The 15959-nt window shown below is 44.9% G+C and overlaps 1 protein-coding gene across 1 annotated transcript in view; it reads left to right on the top strand.

Moving 5' to 3' along the window:
- The first annotated feature begins 3874 nt into the window (after nt 1–3874).
- The window catches only part of pmepa1 (prostate transmembrane protein, androgen induced 1), a 33772-nt gene continuing 21687 nt past the window's right edge, over nt 3875–15959 (top strand). Inside the window, exon 1 of the mRNA XM_065955257.1 lies at nt 3875–4415. Within this exon, the coding sequence (XP_065811329.1) occupies nt 4316–4415 (100 nt within the window). The 5' untranslated portion in view covers nt 3875–4315. The remainder of the gene's footprint in view (nt 4416–15959) is intronic.

Genomic DNA, 15959 nt, shown 5'->3' with positions numbered 1-15959 from the left:
GAGCGTTGAGCTGGCAGTGAGTCAGTTTACCGTCTGAAGGATGCTGAGTCACCTAAACGGACACCCAGGTGTGGTCATCCTTTGTCTGCGTCTCCGCTTTATCTCACCCTGTCTTTGAACAGTGAATGGGATGAATCACTGAGGCTGGATACTTGATCTTTATCAGCCCTCCTGAATCTCTGTGAGTGTCTCTGTGTCTATTTATCATCGGCCTCTTAAGAGCTCACGCTCAAAGTCTCACCGAGTTAAAAGATCGGTCATGCTGGGAGCGGGGTGTTTTCAGGAACCAGCGAGAGGATGATGTACAATACTCAAAGGTCCAGTCAGTGAGATGTGCAGTGAGTGAAATGATGAAGTGACCTTAGTATATGATCAGACATTAAGTAAACATGCTATGTTGAAGTGCTGGCTTCTCTGACAGAGTATGTCCTCCTTCTAACTTTAGATTCTGGTCCTGAATGATCTGGATTTGTTTGGACCAGAGAAGGTAGGCGGTTTTAAGGCCCCCCCCCCCCCACCCCCACCTCCCCCACACAATCGTTTTGGACGCCCCTCGTTTTGCCAGATATGAGAGCAGTTATCAGGTCAAACCAACAGGTGTTGCAGCGATGGAAGCGGGCAAAAAAACTGGTTCAGATAGAAGTGATTGTACCCGACCTAAAAAGCCTCTGCATGTTTCTAATAAGCTCCACGAGCAGAAACGTGCTCAAACTAGGATCAATATTGGAGATGCTTTTGAAAAATGGAGAGAGGTTAGAACACAGAAAGGTTTACAGACCGATGCAGAGCTGGATAAACACTGAAGCTTCAGTGTCCACCACATGGCAACCTGTGTGAGCATCAACTCTAGAGAGAGGGGGGGGCAGCGCTCTACAATGTTTAGAATTTAGACAGCATTTTTAACACTAGGGGTCAGGGTTACATATTGCTCCTTTAAATTGAAGTGATTGTACCCGACCTAAAAAGCCTCTGCATGTTTCTCATAAAATATGAAGCAGATGCTACATTGATGATGTAGTTGAGGTGGATCAGCCTGTGATGCAGGTGCTGCTGCTGAATGGAGAATGCCAAATCTTGACACTCAAGTTTTAAAAGCCTCACGTGGAAAGGAGTTGAAATCAGCATTTTGATATAAACACTAACAGCAGTGCATCTGGGACTTTAAATCTTACAGCACCAATGTTACTGTAAGGTGCTGTTCCCTTCTCTGACCACTACCAACTAAGACCGCCTGTCTCCAGAACCCTTCGTATTGTGTAGGTCAGATCATATTGTCGATCATTAGAGTGTTTTTGGAAGATTGTTTAGTTGTGTGTAAAGAGGGAAATAGAGTGCCGTTTAAGCACTGTAAATATTTGCACACTGCACAGCAGGTATCTGAGAGTTCACTACTTGTCCTCCTGTTTTTATGTCAGGAGATGAGAACGACTAGAGAGACTCGGGTTGTTGGTAGAGTCTCCTTTTTGTTTGTTGTTCTGAGCCTCACTCTGCTGTGTTACATCTGAAGTAGACCTGAGGAGTGGGGGTCGTTTGTCATGTTCCTTCAAGGTCCTACATTACACCTTTTGCACATTTTGTGTTTTTTATTTTTTATATTTTACATTTTACATTTTTAAATTCTATTTTATATATTGTAATAGCTTCTTATACTGTATTATTTAAGTTGTTGCTAGTTCTGCTTTATTTCCTTGTTAATTGTTTAGCACCAATACACCAAGTCAAATTCAAATTTACAAATGTGTAAATGTACTTGGCAATAAAACCCGATTCTGATTCTGATTCTGATGTTGAGTCTTGGTTCCTCAGGACCAAGGACATGTGTGTCATAATGGATGTCACTATCTCACCGGCTGCACAAATAAAGTAACCAGAACCAGAACCTGCATGGTGTCAGTTTAATGGACCTGCTAAATCCCCTTCAGCTTTCTCTGCGTGGGCTCTCGGTCATCCAGGTCATGGTAACACACAGCTTGATCCAGAGGAAACCCGACTTAAAACAAGTCCTGGATCAAGCTCCGCATCCCCTCCACCTTGTCCTTTTAGGTGAAATCTGATTGAAGCTCATTGTCCTGCAACACTCACTCAGGAGTTAGACCTTCATTAGAGAGCCTTTACTGTCCGACGCTGCAGGCAGGAAATGCTCGCTTTGGTTGCAGCTTTCTCTTACCACAAGTACAGCTTGAACACAACCCAAAACCTGTCTGTCCTCATGTGGTGTTAGAGTGTAATCCATTACCTGGAAGACAATAGATTAAAGGGCAGCGGGCTAACAAACTAACTCCAAAACACACCAGAAGCCAAAAATGGTGGACGGGTCGGGTGTGGACCTGTGAGAGAACCTGAATGCTGCAGAAACTTGGAAAGACACAGACTGTGGTCAACAGCTCCATAAAGGAGCCATGTGCATGAGTAGAGTATCACAATAACTGTTCAACTTTAAACCTTACTGCAAAGTGTCTCACTTTAAACAGTCCACATGACATCAGAAGGTCTGGCCTCAGGTCGGTTGGTCAGTGCCGCTGGCGTCCAGCAGGGGGGGGCAGAATCCCTCCACACTAGTGTATCCTCCACCCTGCAGATTACCTCACATAAACTAAAGAAATATATAACATTGGGGGGTAAAATCAAATGTATTTTTTGTGATTATGAAATCGAAACTTTAGAACATCTGCAGGTTTTTTTGGATTGAAAAAACAACAAGATCTTAGTGCTGATCATTTTCAAATGTAGACATTTCAAAGTAAGAATATAAAATAAGCAAAGATGGAATTTTAATGGAGGATTTAAAGAAGAAGAAAGGCACAATTCCCTCTTCAGTTTGTCCAGTCCAACCGCGTGTTTCATCTGTATGAGTGAAACTAAACCAGCGTCAGAGATAATAAACTAATAAACTGATTACAGGCTGCAGAGTCAACGCCTGACTGTTCTTCATTTGTTGTTTTCTTTTCTATTCATTTTTATACCTTCGTTGTGTTTCCGTCCTCTGTTCTTTAGGTCATGCTCAGACTAGTGTTGGAGTACTCGAAATCGGTCTTTGGGCTATTCCACTTTGTGGAGGTCTCGGTCTAATGGTCTGTAGGATAGTCTTCCAAGCAGGTGGCCTGAGTTCGGCTGGACTTGTGGCTCTTTCTCCATATGCCATCCCCCACTCTCTCTCTCTCGCCCGCCCCACTGTCTGACTCTATCCACTGTCCTAACTTTAAATAAAAGCACAGCCCCTGAATACATTTAAAAAATACTATTAGTGCTTATATTATTGGCTGACAAATGTCAGAAATTTTATCGGGTTGGGATATCTCATGAAGGAGACTTATATCCAGCAGAGAACCACTGCGTTAGTTCAGGGGCGCTGCTTTTCAACTGCTTGGGGCCCATGACAGGGGGCCCCCAAGGTCTGACAAAATTAAAACCACAGCAGTGGCTCAAAAATGTGCAAAGTTTTCAATGACAGTAGGAAAGTTCACATTTCCCAATTTCTGTTGATATCAGATCATTTATGACACTATGGTTATAAATGCCGGTTGGAGGGGCCCCCTGTGAATTCATGCCTAGGGCCCCAACAGACTCTAGAATCGCCCCTGTGTGGGCACAAGATATAAGGCTATATATTATGTGCACTAGTTATTTTTTCTGTGTACTTTTTGGGACTTCAGGGCCTCAGTAAATATGTGATCTTTGTTTTCCCCTGCTTTGTGTGTGCAGCCTTTGGTTTTGCAGACCTGCCATGGGCCAAAAGTAGAAAGTGGAAATTGGAAATGAGAGACAGACTCAGACAGTGTCACCGAGAGAGGAGAGAAGGGGGGGGGGGGGGGGAGTCACAGTGACTGAAATCCCTGGAGACACAGAGAGAAGGGGGGAGACAGAGGGAGAGAGGGAGAGACACAGACAGGACCAGACAGACGGTCACTCACATCGACTGAAAACACAGGAACCATTATAACAGATTTCTAACGGACGGAACCGGAGATTCAAACTATTCCTGTAGACGTAAAAACAGTATTTACCGGCTGTACCGTCACTCAAACGGTACGCCGAACAGACAGATAGATAGATATATTTCGAAAGAAAGAGGAGGAGGAGGAGGAGGAGAAACCGGAGCGAGAGGAGGAGGAGGAGGAGAAAACCAAGTCAGGAGGAGGACGGACGGACGGACGGACGGACGGGAGAGGAGGCTGGAGAGAAAAGGAGGATTTTTGTTACAGGGAGTTTGGCGTTGTCGCCTTCCTCCGATTTCTCTCTCTTCTCCAGCCTTTCTCCTCCCCGCGTCTCGCTTCCTCTTCCTGGAGCATTCATGTCCGACTCCAGGAGGCTTTAAATGTTGAACTTGATGGGTGTTTTAAACGCCACCGCCGCCGCCAATGTCTCCTGTACCTGTAACTGCAAGCGCTATACCTCCCTCCAGAGCATGGAAATCAGTGAGTACGAGTTGAATCCTTTTACTTTTCCTCGCATGTTTTTCTTTAACTGTGTCTTTTAGGGGCGAATGTGAAGCCAAACAACCGGGATTGTGGATCAGTGAGTCAAAAAAATGTATCTTTGTGTCATCGGCTGTGGTTTAACCTCTCTGACATGAACAGAAAGGACAGACCTGTGCTTCAAAGTAAAGTTTTAGGCGTTTTAATGTTCAGTTTTCAGCACAAAGTGGTGTTTAGGTGACATGTAGGCTATGTGCACTTTTAACACCGTAAACTGTGCGTGTTGTGTCATTTCAAACCTCTTTAGTGAACCTTTTTGACATAACAGTCCACCAACAAATACTGATCTCTTTTTGGTGAATGTTTAAGCCATTTGTGGATTTTGAACTTGAACCAGCTTCTCATCCTTCAGTTTTAACTTCATTTATTTCATTATTTGAAGTATTTAACGTTTGTTTTTGTTTTTTTTTGCTTGTTTTCGGTCGTTTCACTGACTTCCACGGAGGCTTTTTTTTTTTACACGGTAAAAACACGACTTAAAAGAGTTTTTAAACTGTCCGGAAGTATCCGTAGAGGATAAAGAGAGCCGGATATTGGAGGTAAAGGTGGGTTTGCTCGGTGAAAAAGGTGAAGGAAAGAGAGAGAGAGAGAGAGAGAGAGAGAGAGAGGGAGGGGGGGAGAGCTGGAAGTTTTGTCGGCGCTTCGTCATTCGTGCAAAAGAAGCCAGACGTCTGTCTAGCCGTCTGCCTGCGCGTGAGTGAGAATGTGCGCGTGCGCGGTCATGTGTGTGGTCGCATCCGGGAAATCCCTGTGATGTTAGGTTTTAATGTATGTGTATATAAATATAGGTTCTGTTTGGTGAAGCGGGGCATGAACACACACACAGGGTGATTATGTCTTCGGATCTCATTCACGTGAAAGCAGTGTGTTTATTGTATGTGTGTGTGTGTGTGTGTGTGTGTGTGTGTGTGTGTGTGTGTGTGTGTGTGTGTGTGTGTCCAGCTAAAGTCACAAGCAGGGGGCTGAGTCACACTGGTTTCACAGCTGATACAAGCACAGTTCAACTTTGGTCAAGAGGGTGCATTATGTGTGAGTGCAGGAAAAAGATGGTCAACAAAAGTCTTTTCCGTGTTCGGGGGAGTCAAAACGCTGAAAAGATTTACAGTCAAGAATGACAGACAACTACAAGATGGATAACCAGCAAGTATTCACCATGGACAAGCTGCAAATCAATTCCCCACTGAAATAACAGTTTATTTATCAACTCTTTAAAAGGGTGCAAGTGTCTTTTGTTTGTTTCAAACGCACAGTGAATTCATCAAATACGATGATAAAAGAGAGGGACGCTCTCTGCAGGTTGTATAAACAGCAGCTGTGAAATCTTACACCTGTTCTACCTGCTGGGACTAAAGAGACTGTTTTATATGTGATGTGCATTGTTGTTGTTTTTTTCTAATATAATTCAGGATTTTAAATTTTTTTTTAAAGATTTATTTTGGGGCTTTTGTTGCAGTAATGGATAAATCCAAATATGTAATTTGCATGTCGTCTCTGCTCTGCAAGAATCTGCAGTATTAATAGCGATGCACATGACCAAAGGTATATGGACGGCCAAACACGATAGGTCTTTTCAAAGCCCAAAAACAATCATTAAACTGCAGCAGACCGCCATCACTCCTTTTGTTTTTGGTTAAAGTCTCAGTGAGGAAGTCAGGGCTGGGATAACCACGTCTTTATTCACGGGTAGCGAGCCGGTTCTTCAGCTGTACGTGGGTTTGAGAAGCACGTTATTGTCTGAAAGAACAAACAAGATGTGAAGCCTTGAGATGTGTCTCCACTGAATATGAAGAGTACATCAACATAAATCTTAAATGATGTTTAACCGTTGTTGCACTCGTTATGAAAACCAATCAATGGAACGCAGGTCACTCGCCGTCTGATGCTTTTAACAGAGACGAGATAAGAACGCAGTCAGACGCATAATTCCTCAGTCTGAGAGCAGACGTGATGTTTAGTCTGGAGGAGCACAGAGGGAGGGAAACAGACGAACTGGAGAAGAAGAAGAAGAGAGAAGACTGTAGAGACAGAAAGAGAAGGAGAGAGAAGACTGTAGAGACAGAAAGAGAAGAGAGAAGACTGTAGAGACAGAAAGAGAAGAGAGAAGACTGTAGAGACAGAAAGAGAAGAAGAGAGAAGACTGTAGAGACAGAAAGAGAAGGAGAGAGAAGACTGTAGAGACAGAAAGAGAAGAGAGAAGACTGTAGAGACAGAAAGAGAAGAAGAGAGAAGACTGTAGAGACAGAAAGAGAAGGAGAGAGAAGACTGTAGAGACAGAAAGAGAAGGAGAGAGAAGACTGTAGAGACAGAAAGAGAAGAAGAGAGAAGACTGTAGAGACAGAAAGAGAAGAAGAGAGAAGACTGTAGAGACAGAAAGAGAAGAGAGAAGACTGTAGAGACAGAAAGAGAAGGAGAGAGAAGACTGTAGAGACAGAAAGAGAAGAAGAGAGAAGACTGTAGAGACAGAAAGAGAAGGAGAGAGAAGACTGTAGAGACAGAAAGAGAAGAAGAAGACTGTAGAGACAGAAAGAGAAGAAGACTGTAGAGACAGAAAGAGAAGAGAGAAGACTGTAGAGACAGAAAGAGAAGAGAGAGAGAGAGAGAGGGAGAGAGAGAGAGAGAGAAAGAGAGAGAGAAACGAGACATCTAAAAAAGAGACAAAGAGTTTGGAAACTTCATGCTGCATTGACCTTTACGTAAAAAAAACAAAAAACAGGATTAAGCGTGAGGAGTTCGAGCCACTCTGGACACGATGCAGCCGAGTGTGACAGGAAGAGATGAAAGGAAGTAGAACACGGGATAATCCACGTTATGCACTCGAGATGTGCTGATCAAAGGAAGATGGAGACATCTTAGGAAAAGACGGGATTTCCCTGAACTTCTCAGATAGGAAGGGGGGGGGGGGGGGGGCAGAGAAACCTAAAGTGATAGACCCAGTCTGCTTTTGGTAAAAACATGTTTTAGGCGTGTTTTAAGCCCCAGACAGAATGAAACCTACATTAAGTTCTGTCTTATTTCAACCTTTTTTTTAATTTCAGAGATGAACGAATCTCCAAAAATGGGCAATTTAGAGGAAACTGTGCACGGCACGGAGGTTGTCCAGTTGGTTGAAATAACTCTTTGAATGATTTGTTTGATGACTTCAAGGTGAGAGATTCACTTTTTGTCAGTCCCCACGTCTTCAAAGTGAGACTGTGCGAGCTGAGAAAGTCTAAAGTGCCCAACCGTCTTTCTTGATTGGAGATGAGGATCGGCATCATCAGTCCGATGTCTGACAATTACATCAATATCTACCTGACTAAAGACAGCTCGAGGTAAAGTTCTGTCTGAGCTCTTTGGGCGACTTAATGATGTATTAGCGCCTGACTGATACAGGGTTCTTAATAAATACGAGGAGGCTGGAGGAGAAACATGCAGCTCACCTCGAAAACTTCATGAGTTTTATGTAAATGTGAAAGCCCCGTCATTGATGATAAATAAAAGGTTGAGCAGACAGTTTAGTGCTGAGCGTACAGCTGCACCTGTGACAGCTGCATTTAAACTCTGATTAGTCATTGAAACAGACTCAGACTCATAAAGAAGCTTCAGAGACCCTGACTTAAACCTGTACAATGTTCCTCATCTGGATCTGTGAGGATACAGATACCTGTTACACACACACACACACACACACACACACACACACACACACACACACACACACACACGCACACACACGAGCAAACACACACACACACACACATACACACACACACACACACACACACACGCACACACACGCACACACACACACGCACTAACACATCTGTTCTGAGCGGCAGACACAGCTAGTCAAAGCACATGACATCAGCATTACTCACAGGCTAGCCATGCGTCCTCGTGTGTGTGTGTGTGTGCATGCCTTAGTGTGTGTTTCGTTGTGTGTGTGTTTCAGTGTGTGTGCGGTGAAGTCATTCCTGGTATCAGTTTGTAAGAATCATTTCCTACCAGCAGCTTGTTTCCCTGGAAGTTTGTATCATGTCTGGTGGTCGAAACCCAAACTCCTCCACAGTCTGCGTCTGTAGCCAACATAAATGTTTCTGCAAAAATTTGTCTGAGCGTGTGCATGCTCCTGTGTGTGTATGTGTGTGTGTGTGTGTGTGTGTGTGTGTGTGTGTGTGTGTGTGTGTGTGAGAGTTCAGCTGGAGAGTATGGTGGTATTTTTCTTTGTAATTGAATTCAAGGGAAGATTGTTCCTCAGGAGTGGACAGGAGGGGATTGCAGTTCCAGGAACAGAAATGACACAATCTACACACATCCCTGTTCCTCTTAAATCACAAGTTTGATCCCTGCCGAGGCCTGGGCACACCGGCGCTTCAACAGGTCGAGTACATGTCAACGAGGGATCTAGTTAAGTGATGATTTGAAGCGTTGATTTTAGGGTGCTGACCCAGTAGTTTGGTCTTTAAAAAAGAGGCGAAAAATGTCGCCCAAGTCCTCAGATGTCTTTTTAAAGGTTAGCTTTCATAACCATCCAGGAAATATTCACATTTATGGAGCTGCAATAAGATAATTTTAGCTTTAAAAGTCCTCAAATAGTTTGATAACCCTAAACCCAATAGTCAAAGAGGTTTGAGCCTAAAACATGAGTAAGCACCAGTCGATTCATCGTTGCAGCTCAAGATGAAATCATTCACTTCAAGTTCAGTTCAACTGAAAATGTTTCTGACTTGAGAAATGTCTGACTTCCTTCATGTGTCATTCTGTCATCGTCATGTGTCGCTCATAAACGCTCCACATCCTGTTAAAGCTGCAGCTCTCGTGACAAACTGATGATGTTTACCGATCACTGTGCAAAAACAGAAATCCCCCAACACTTCCATTTTGACAGCAAAACATCAACAAGAGGAAAACAGGCACAGAAACTTTGTCTCTAAAAACTAAAACTGAGTTTTAACAGAAGCACCTTAAAGGAGCAGTATGTAACTCTGACCCATAGTGTTTAAAATGAGTACTGCAGATTAAATTTTAAACATTGTAGAGAGCTGCCTCCCCCCGCCCCCTCCTCTTTAGAGTTGATGCTCACGCAGGTTGCCATGTGGTGGACTCTGAAGCTTCAGTGTTTAGCCAGCTCTGCATCGGTCTGTAAACCTTTCTGCGTTCTAACCTCTCTCCATTTTTCAAAAGCATCTCCAATATTGATCCTAGTTTGAGAAGGTTTCTGCTCGTGGAGCTTATTAGAAACATGCAGAGGCTTTTTAGGTCGGGTACAATCACTTCTATCTGAACCAGTTCTCTTGCCCGCTTCCATCGCTGCAACACCTGTTGGTTTGACCTGATAACTGCTCTCATATCTGGCAAACCGAGGGGCGTCCAAAACGGCCATGTGTGGGGGTGCCTTAAAACCGCCTACCTTCTCTGGTCCAAACAAATCCAGAGCATTCAGGACCGGAATCTAAAGTTAGAAGGAGGACATACTGGCTGCTGTTTGTAAGCAACCTGCAGTTGTTGGAGAGTTTTAAAAAACAAGGGTTAAAGTCTTTGACATGATCAAACATGGCCGACTGTTGTTGTTAGGCAGCGTTTACTTCCCTCGTCTCTGTGTTTGAGTCTCATTGATCTTTTCTCTCTCTCTCTCTTCGTCTCTCTTTCTCTTTCACTCAGTGAATCATGGAAATTAAATGATTGAGTCTGTTCTGGCTGGCCTCCTAGACTTATTATGTAAACCTCTCTGTCTGGCCATCTCAGCCCGGTGTGTGTGTGTGTGTGTGTGTGTGTGTGTGTGTGTGTGTGTGTGTGTGTCTCTGTGTGTGTGTGTGTGTGTGTGTGTGTGTGTGTGTGTCTGTGTGTGTGCACGTGTCAGTCTGATTTTGTCTGTTCATTCCCTGCCTGATCGACTGTGTAAAAAATGTGTAAAAAATTCTCGTCTACATTTTCCTTTTTTCTCGCACTAAAGAAGCGATGGTGATATTTGGTGTGTCTACAGAAGCCCATGAGGATCAACCTCTCCCTTTTGTGTTTTTCTCCTCTTTGATTGACAGCTGGCATTGTCCCAGAACCAGAAACACTTTAATCGTCGTGTACGATAAACACTCAGTAATTTGTCTCTGAAGAAATGATTTTTCCAAAGAAAGCCGACTCGGCTGCAGCCGCACGGTCTGCCCGTTCCTCCTGACACGTGAGAATGGGAGCTGTGGGAGCTGTGGGAGCTGTGGGAGCGGCCCCTGTTCACCCACAGCCTCAGAGCAGCTGCTGCTCAAAAGCACATCAGCAGGACCTGTTCATGCACAGATGAACACTTCCTGTTTGGCTGTCTCTGTCGGGATGACAACCAGCCTTCATTCTGTCCGTGTTTCTTGCTGTCAAAATAAGAGGAGCTATTTCAGACTTTTTATTCATCATTTCCAAATACAAAGTTTCTCCACTTAATCCGCAATTTCAGCATATTCTGTGTGTGCTGACGGTGCACGCCCTGCCCCACTGGATCCATTTCTGGAGCGTGAGCACAGCCATGAGTTGATAACATTTTGGAATATACAATTATGAGTCTGTATATTGTGTTTTATTTTGAAATTGATCGGACGCTCTGTGCGGTGGCCGCCATAACCACGGTGGCATCTCAGCGCCTGCTGCCGACTGTGACAGGGAGGGTTAACTACATTTCCCAGAGTGCGTTTCTCATCTGACTATTCTTAAAGCTTTCTACCTTCTGTTACTCCTGTTACCTCCTTCCTTCTTTTCTCACACCCTTCCTTCCTTCCTTCCTTCCTTCCTTCCTTTAATTCACCCTCTCAGCTGCTCTTTGTTTCGGGGTCTAGACATGAATAAGAGCACAACACAGTCATCGCCGTGCTCGCCGTCATGCATATATGTAGATGCATGCTGCGTGTGTGTCTGGGGGTCAGGGTCACCGTCACTTAGGGGGGGGGTTGTGTGTTTATGTGTGTGTGCTCTCTGCATATAATCTGCATACAGGGCCGTGTTAAGCAGAGGCCCTTGTAGCCTGTTGGGCCCATATTGTGCCATTAATTACTCTGAAGTCGGTAGCTGTGTGTGCGTCTGTCTCGACAGTGTGAATAAATCCATACAGAGAGCGTCTGAGGGCCGACAGGCTGCGCTATAAATAACGCCAATGACTGTCTGCTGCTATATGCACTGAGTGTCATGAGGCAGTGTGGAAAAGATCAGCTCTTGTTTTTCATTAATTAGTCTGAGACAGGAAAAAAAAAACCCTGTTAGGCTGTCTGGTCTTCTAAATACGTCGATTGTCGTCTGCTTGAGGAGCTCACACAAAAGTGCGTCTTGTTTTTCAGTTATTAGTCTGACCCAGGAGGAGGTCTGGGTTGGATTGTTCTAGTTTCTAAATGTTCACATTAACATCTGACGACATGGGAAGGAAAGTGTCAAAGTGGCTTTTGGCCTTTATCGATTAGTCGGGTCTTCTTGACGAGCATTTGTGTCGCCTGCAGATGAGGAATAGTTTGAAGTTTTCAGATTAATAAGGGAGCCGTGTTTAATTCCTTTCACAGCTTTTTATCTTGGGGTTTAGTATTAGATTTGAAAGTTTCTCTACAGTGGTACGGTAGACATTTTGTTAGAGTAAGCAGCTGAGTGAACCGCCCTATCAGAAGCCGGAGACATTTTACTCTGCAGGGCTCGCGGGAGGCGTTGGTCTGCTGCTGCCTCGATCAGCAAAAGCCTTGTTCAAACTTACAGAAAACTCAGCGTCATGTGTGAACACAACCAGCTGAATGTTTCTCTCTTCACCCGGAGTTTCTCCTCCAGCCTCCTCGTATTTGTTCTGCAGAAAGTCAGAGTGAGCTGATGTGAGAACGCAGCAGGATATAATCAGGAGAATTCACCTGGAGTGAGTGGGAGGGGGTGGTGACCTTTATTCCCTGTATTACCTTAAAATAACCGGTACGATCTTAGTGCATGTAAGACCCTGTCCTCTGTCCTCCAGCCAATGACAACGCAGCAGGTGAGTTTAGGAGTGGATACAGTTCAGTGATTGGACGTGACACACACACACACACACACACACACACACGCACACACAATCATTTTGTAATTTAGATATTCAGATCTATGTTAATTTGCGTCTTGTGGTGGGGCTGGGTTTTTTTTTTTTTTTGCATATGAAACCAGCGCTGGGCTGCATCTGCGGGGAGAGAGGCAGTCTGGGTGTCTGCGAGGTCAGAGGTCAGGGGTCAAGTCAGGAGGAGGGAGGGGGAGGGTTGAAAGGTTCATTGTCACATCAGAGAGGGCTGCATGTTTTTAACGTCGCACACTCTCAGAATGTATCGATCAGTCCAGTCGAGTTGTCTTGTTTTATGGATTCCCGATGTAATGAGGTGTGTGTGCGCGACGCCTTTGATGGGGTCGTCGATTATCACGGCGCTGCAGTAAATATGTCAAAAAGCAATGACTCAAGCTGGCCGCACGCGAGTCTGTGAAGTCCAGTAAGTGTGCAGAAGTCTGCCTGCTAGATTTTGGTAATTAGGAAACAAGAAATGATCCAGGAACGGCTGACTTCAGAATCAGTCGTCGCTGTACAGCAAGCTATGAGAAAGAGAATCCCAGATAACGCTCAACTGAGAGCCGACAGGTGAGAGATGATTTGCTGTCTGCTCTGAAGGGTGTTGTTCAGTGTGAGTTCAAACACATCACAGTCTGAGAGGCTCTGGTTTATCTAAAGGTGCACCAACAGACACTGAAGGGTCTTTTTGAAGGGTCTAGATTAGCAAAGATCACAGCCTGCTCTCTGTTAGTTTTGCATTGCTGTGTTTGAAATGATGCAAAGGTGCTGTGGTGTGTCTGTTATAGTACCCCCCCCCCCCGTTCCTGACATCCTGCTGTGTCACAAGCTGTCTGTGATGTCGTTCTGTCAGACACACATCGGAGACGTCACTCAGTCCGCTGGTCTGACTCAGAATGAGACCAGGTCTAGACAAAAGACACTTCAGTCTGCAGACCCCGCACGCACACACTCTCAACCCCCACGACACACACACGACATCCATGTTCATGACCGTGGGCTTGACCCCTGCGCACACACACACACACACACACACACACACACACACACACACACACACACACACACACACACACACACACACACACACACACACACACACACACACACGTGTAGGTTGGACTGTGTCTGCCTCACTTTGCCCTCTGGCCCAGAGGAAACAGCTGGGACCACATCATTTGCATCCACAACACAAACACACTCTCTCACACACACACACACACACACACACACACACACACACACACGGACACACGGACAGACACACAGTGACCCCGCCTCTCTGTTCATATTACTCAAAATGGTCATTATTCATTTAAATATTCAAACGCATCCACAACGCAAACTATTCTAATTATAAGAGCACAGAGAGGCTGCGCGCACACACACACACACACACACACACACACACACACACACACACACACACACACACACACACACACACACACACACACACACACACACACACACCGTCCGCACCGCAGTGTGTCTAGACAGAGCAGCAGGCTAGAGAAGCACAGTCACAGCAGTCAACTTTTTCAGCACGATAAAAATATGCCTTGGATGGTTTCTGTGGAGAACAGTGACTCGGGAGAGCTTGTTAGCGGCTGAAAATGTGACTTAATAACAAACGTGCTGTTTGTTTTAGTGACTTTGGGGTCTGATTAGTCACATTTTTTACGCTGTGACCAGGATTACATCCACGGAAAGCGGTTAATCTGAAAATATATTTTGGGAGATATTGTGGCCTTTTGTCCTCAATAAGCTGGAGTTTTTCAACCTCCCCCCCAAAAAAATAACTGAGCTGTTACTCTTTCGGGTGAAAAATAATGTTTAAGGGGTTTTATTCTTCAACCAGCAGAAACAGAAACTGTAACTGCAAAGGAAAAATCAATTCACAGGGTTTCTTCATTTACTGTACGCGCTCTCGGCCCCTCGCTCATTTCCCCATAATAAACAGATGAATGCATGATTAGACTCCGGGGTAGCATTAAGAGTTATTTTTCTTCCTCCCTGACATCATGTTCACATTAGATTTTACCTCCCCCAAATATTACTTTGAACTCCTAATTTAAAGGAGCAATAAGTAACTCTGACACCTAGTGTTTAAAATAGGTACTGCAGTCTAAATTCTAATCATGGTAGAGAGCTGTTTCCCCCCGCCCCCTCCTCTCTAGAGTTGATGCTCACACAGGTTACCATGTGGTGGACTCTGAAGCTTCAGTGTTTAGCCAGCTCTGCATCGGTCTGTAAACCTTTCTGTGTTCTAACCTCTCTCCATTTTTCAAAAGCATCTCCAATATTGATCTTCCAATTTTGACAAAAACGTCCAAACAAATCCAGAGCATTCAGGTCCAGAATCTAAAGTTAGAAGGAGGACATACTGGCTGCTGCATTGTTGTCAGAGAAGCCAGCACTTCAACATAGCATGTTTCCTTAATGTCTGATCATATAGTAAGCTCACTTTATCATTTCACTCACTACACATCTCACTGATTAGTCCATTTGATGAGTGCTTCCTGCAAACAGGACGGTTCTGTTGACACTGAGCCAGCAGGTTACCTCAATAATCTCCCATCTCACCTGAGCTGACAGATTCTTGGCAACATCGGAAACACAATCGCTGCTCGCTTTGTGACCAACATCCTCCCACACATCCCTCAGAGAGGAGATGACGGGCCCTGCCAGCTGGCACACACACACACACACACACACACACACACACAGTTGCATATGTATGTATGAGGCCCATATGGAGGCACAGAGCCAGTTTCCCAGCTTGTTTGCCATCCACCCGTCTATGAAGGCTTCATTACTCGACCACAGATCCTCTCATGGTAAACATTTGTGACACTGACGCTGCAGAGGAATGTTGACTGTCGAAGGGAAACAATAGTGGATACAAGTCAGTGATTGGACACCATTCAAAGCGGTGAATATGACGGACGTGGACGTAGCAGCAAAGAAGAGAAAACATAATCACAGTGAGGAGAAACACCAAGCGGATAAAGCTCGTTCTAAAACGAGGGTGAACCTTGTGTTGTCTTTTACCCGTGGACGTGGAGTTGGTCTGCTTCCTGTTGGACAGGCAGGTGACAAACACCGGCGGTTAGCTTGTGCTAGCGTGCGTTAGCTTGCAGTGTAGCTACAAGCAGTAAACGACACACTAAGTCCTGCAGGGGGCGGAGCTTCTGATGGCTACACCTCCTCGTCTCATGTGATAAATGATTGATGGAGCGGTGTAGGTACCAGATCTGCTCGGGGTCCTGCGTCTGCTGGTGATATTTGTGTGATGATGTAGCACGTTGTGACTGGCTGTTTGTCGGCGGCGTATGCGAACAGATAAGTCCCGCTAGCAGGCTAGCTAGTTAGTTAGCATACACGAAATGTAGGCCACTAGCCGAATAACCTTGTCATGCCGCAGTGAATGTAATTTTTAATTTTCCACAACACAAACTACAAGATAG

This window comes from Labrus bergylta, chromosome 5 (genome assembly GCF_963930695.1).
Source record: "Labrus bergylta chromosome 5, fLabBer1.1, whole genome shotgun sequence".
Taxonomy (NCBI): Eukaryota; Metazoa; Chordata; class Actinopteri; order Labriformes; family Labridae; genus Labrus; species Labrus bergylta.
Note: the sequence above shows the minus strand (reverse complement) of the source record. Positions and strands in the feature narration are given on the sequence as shown.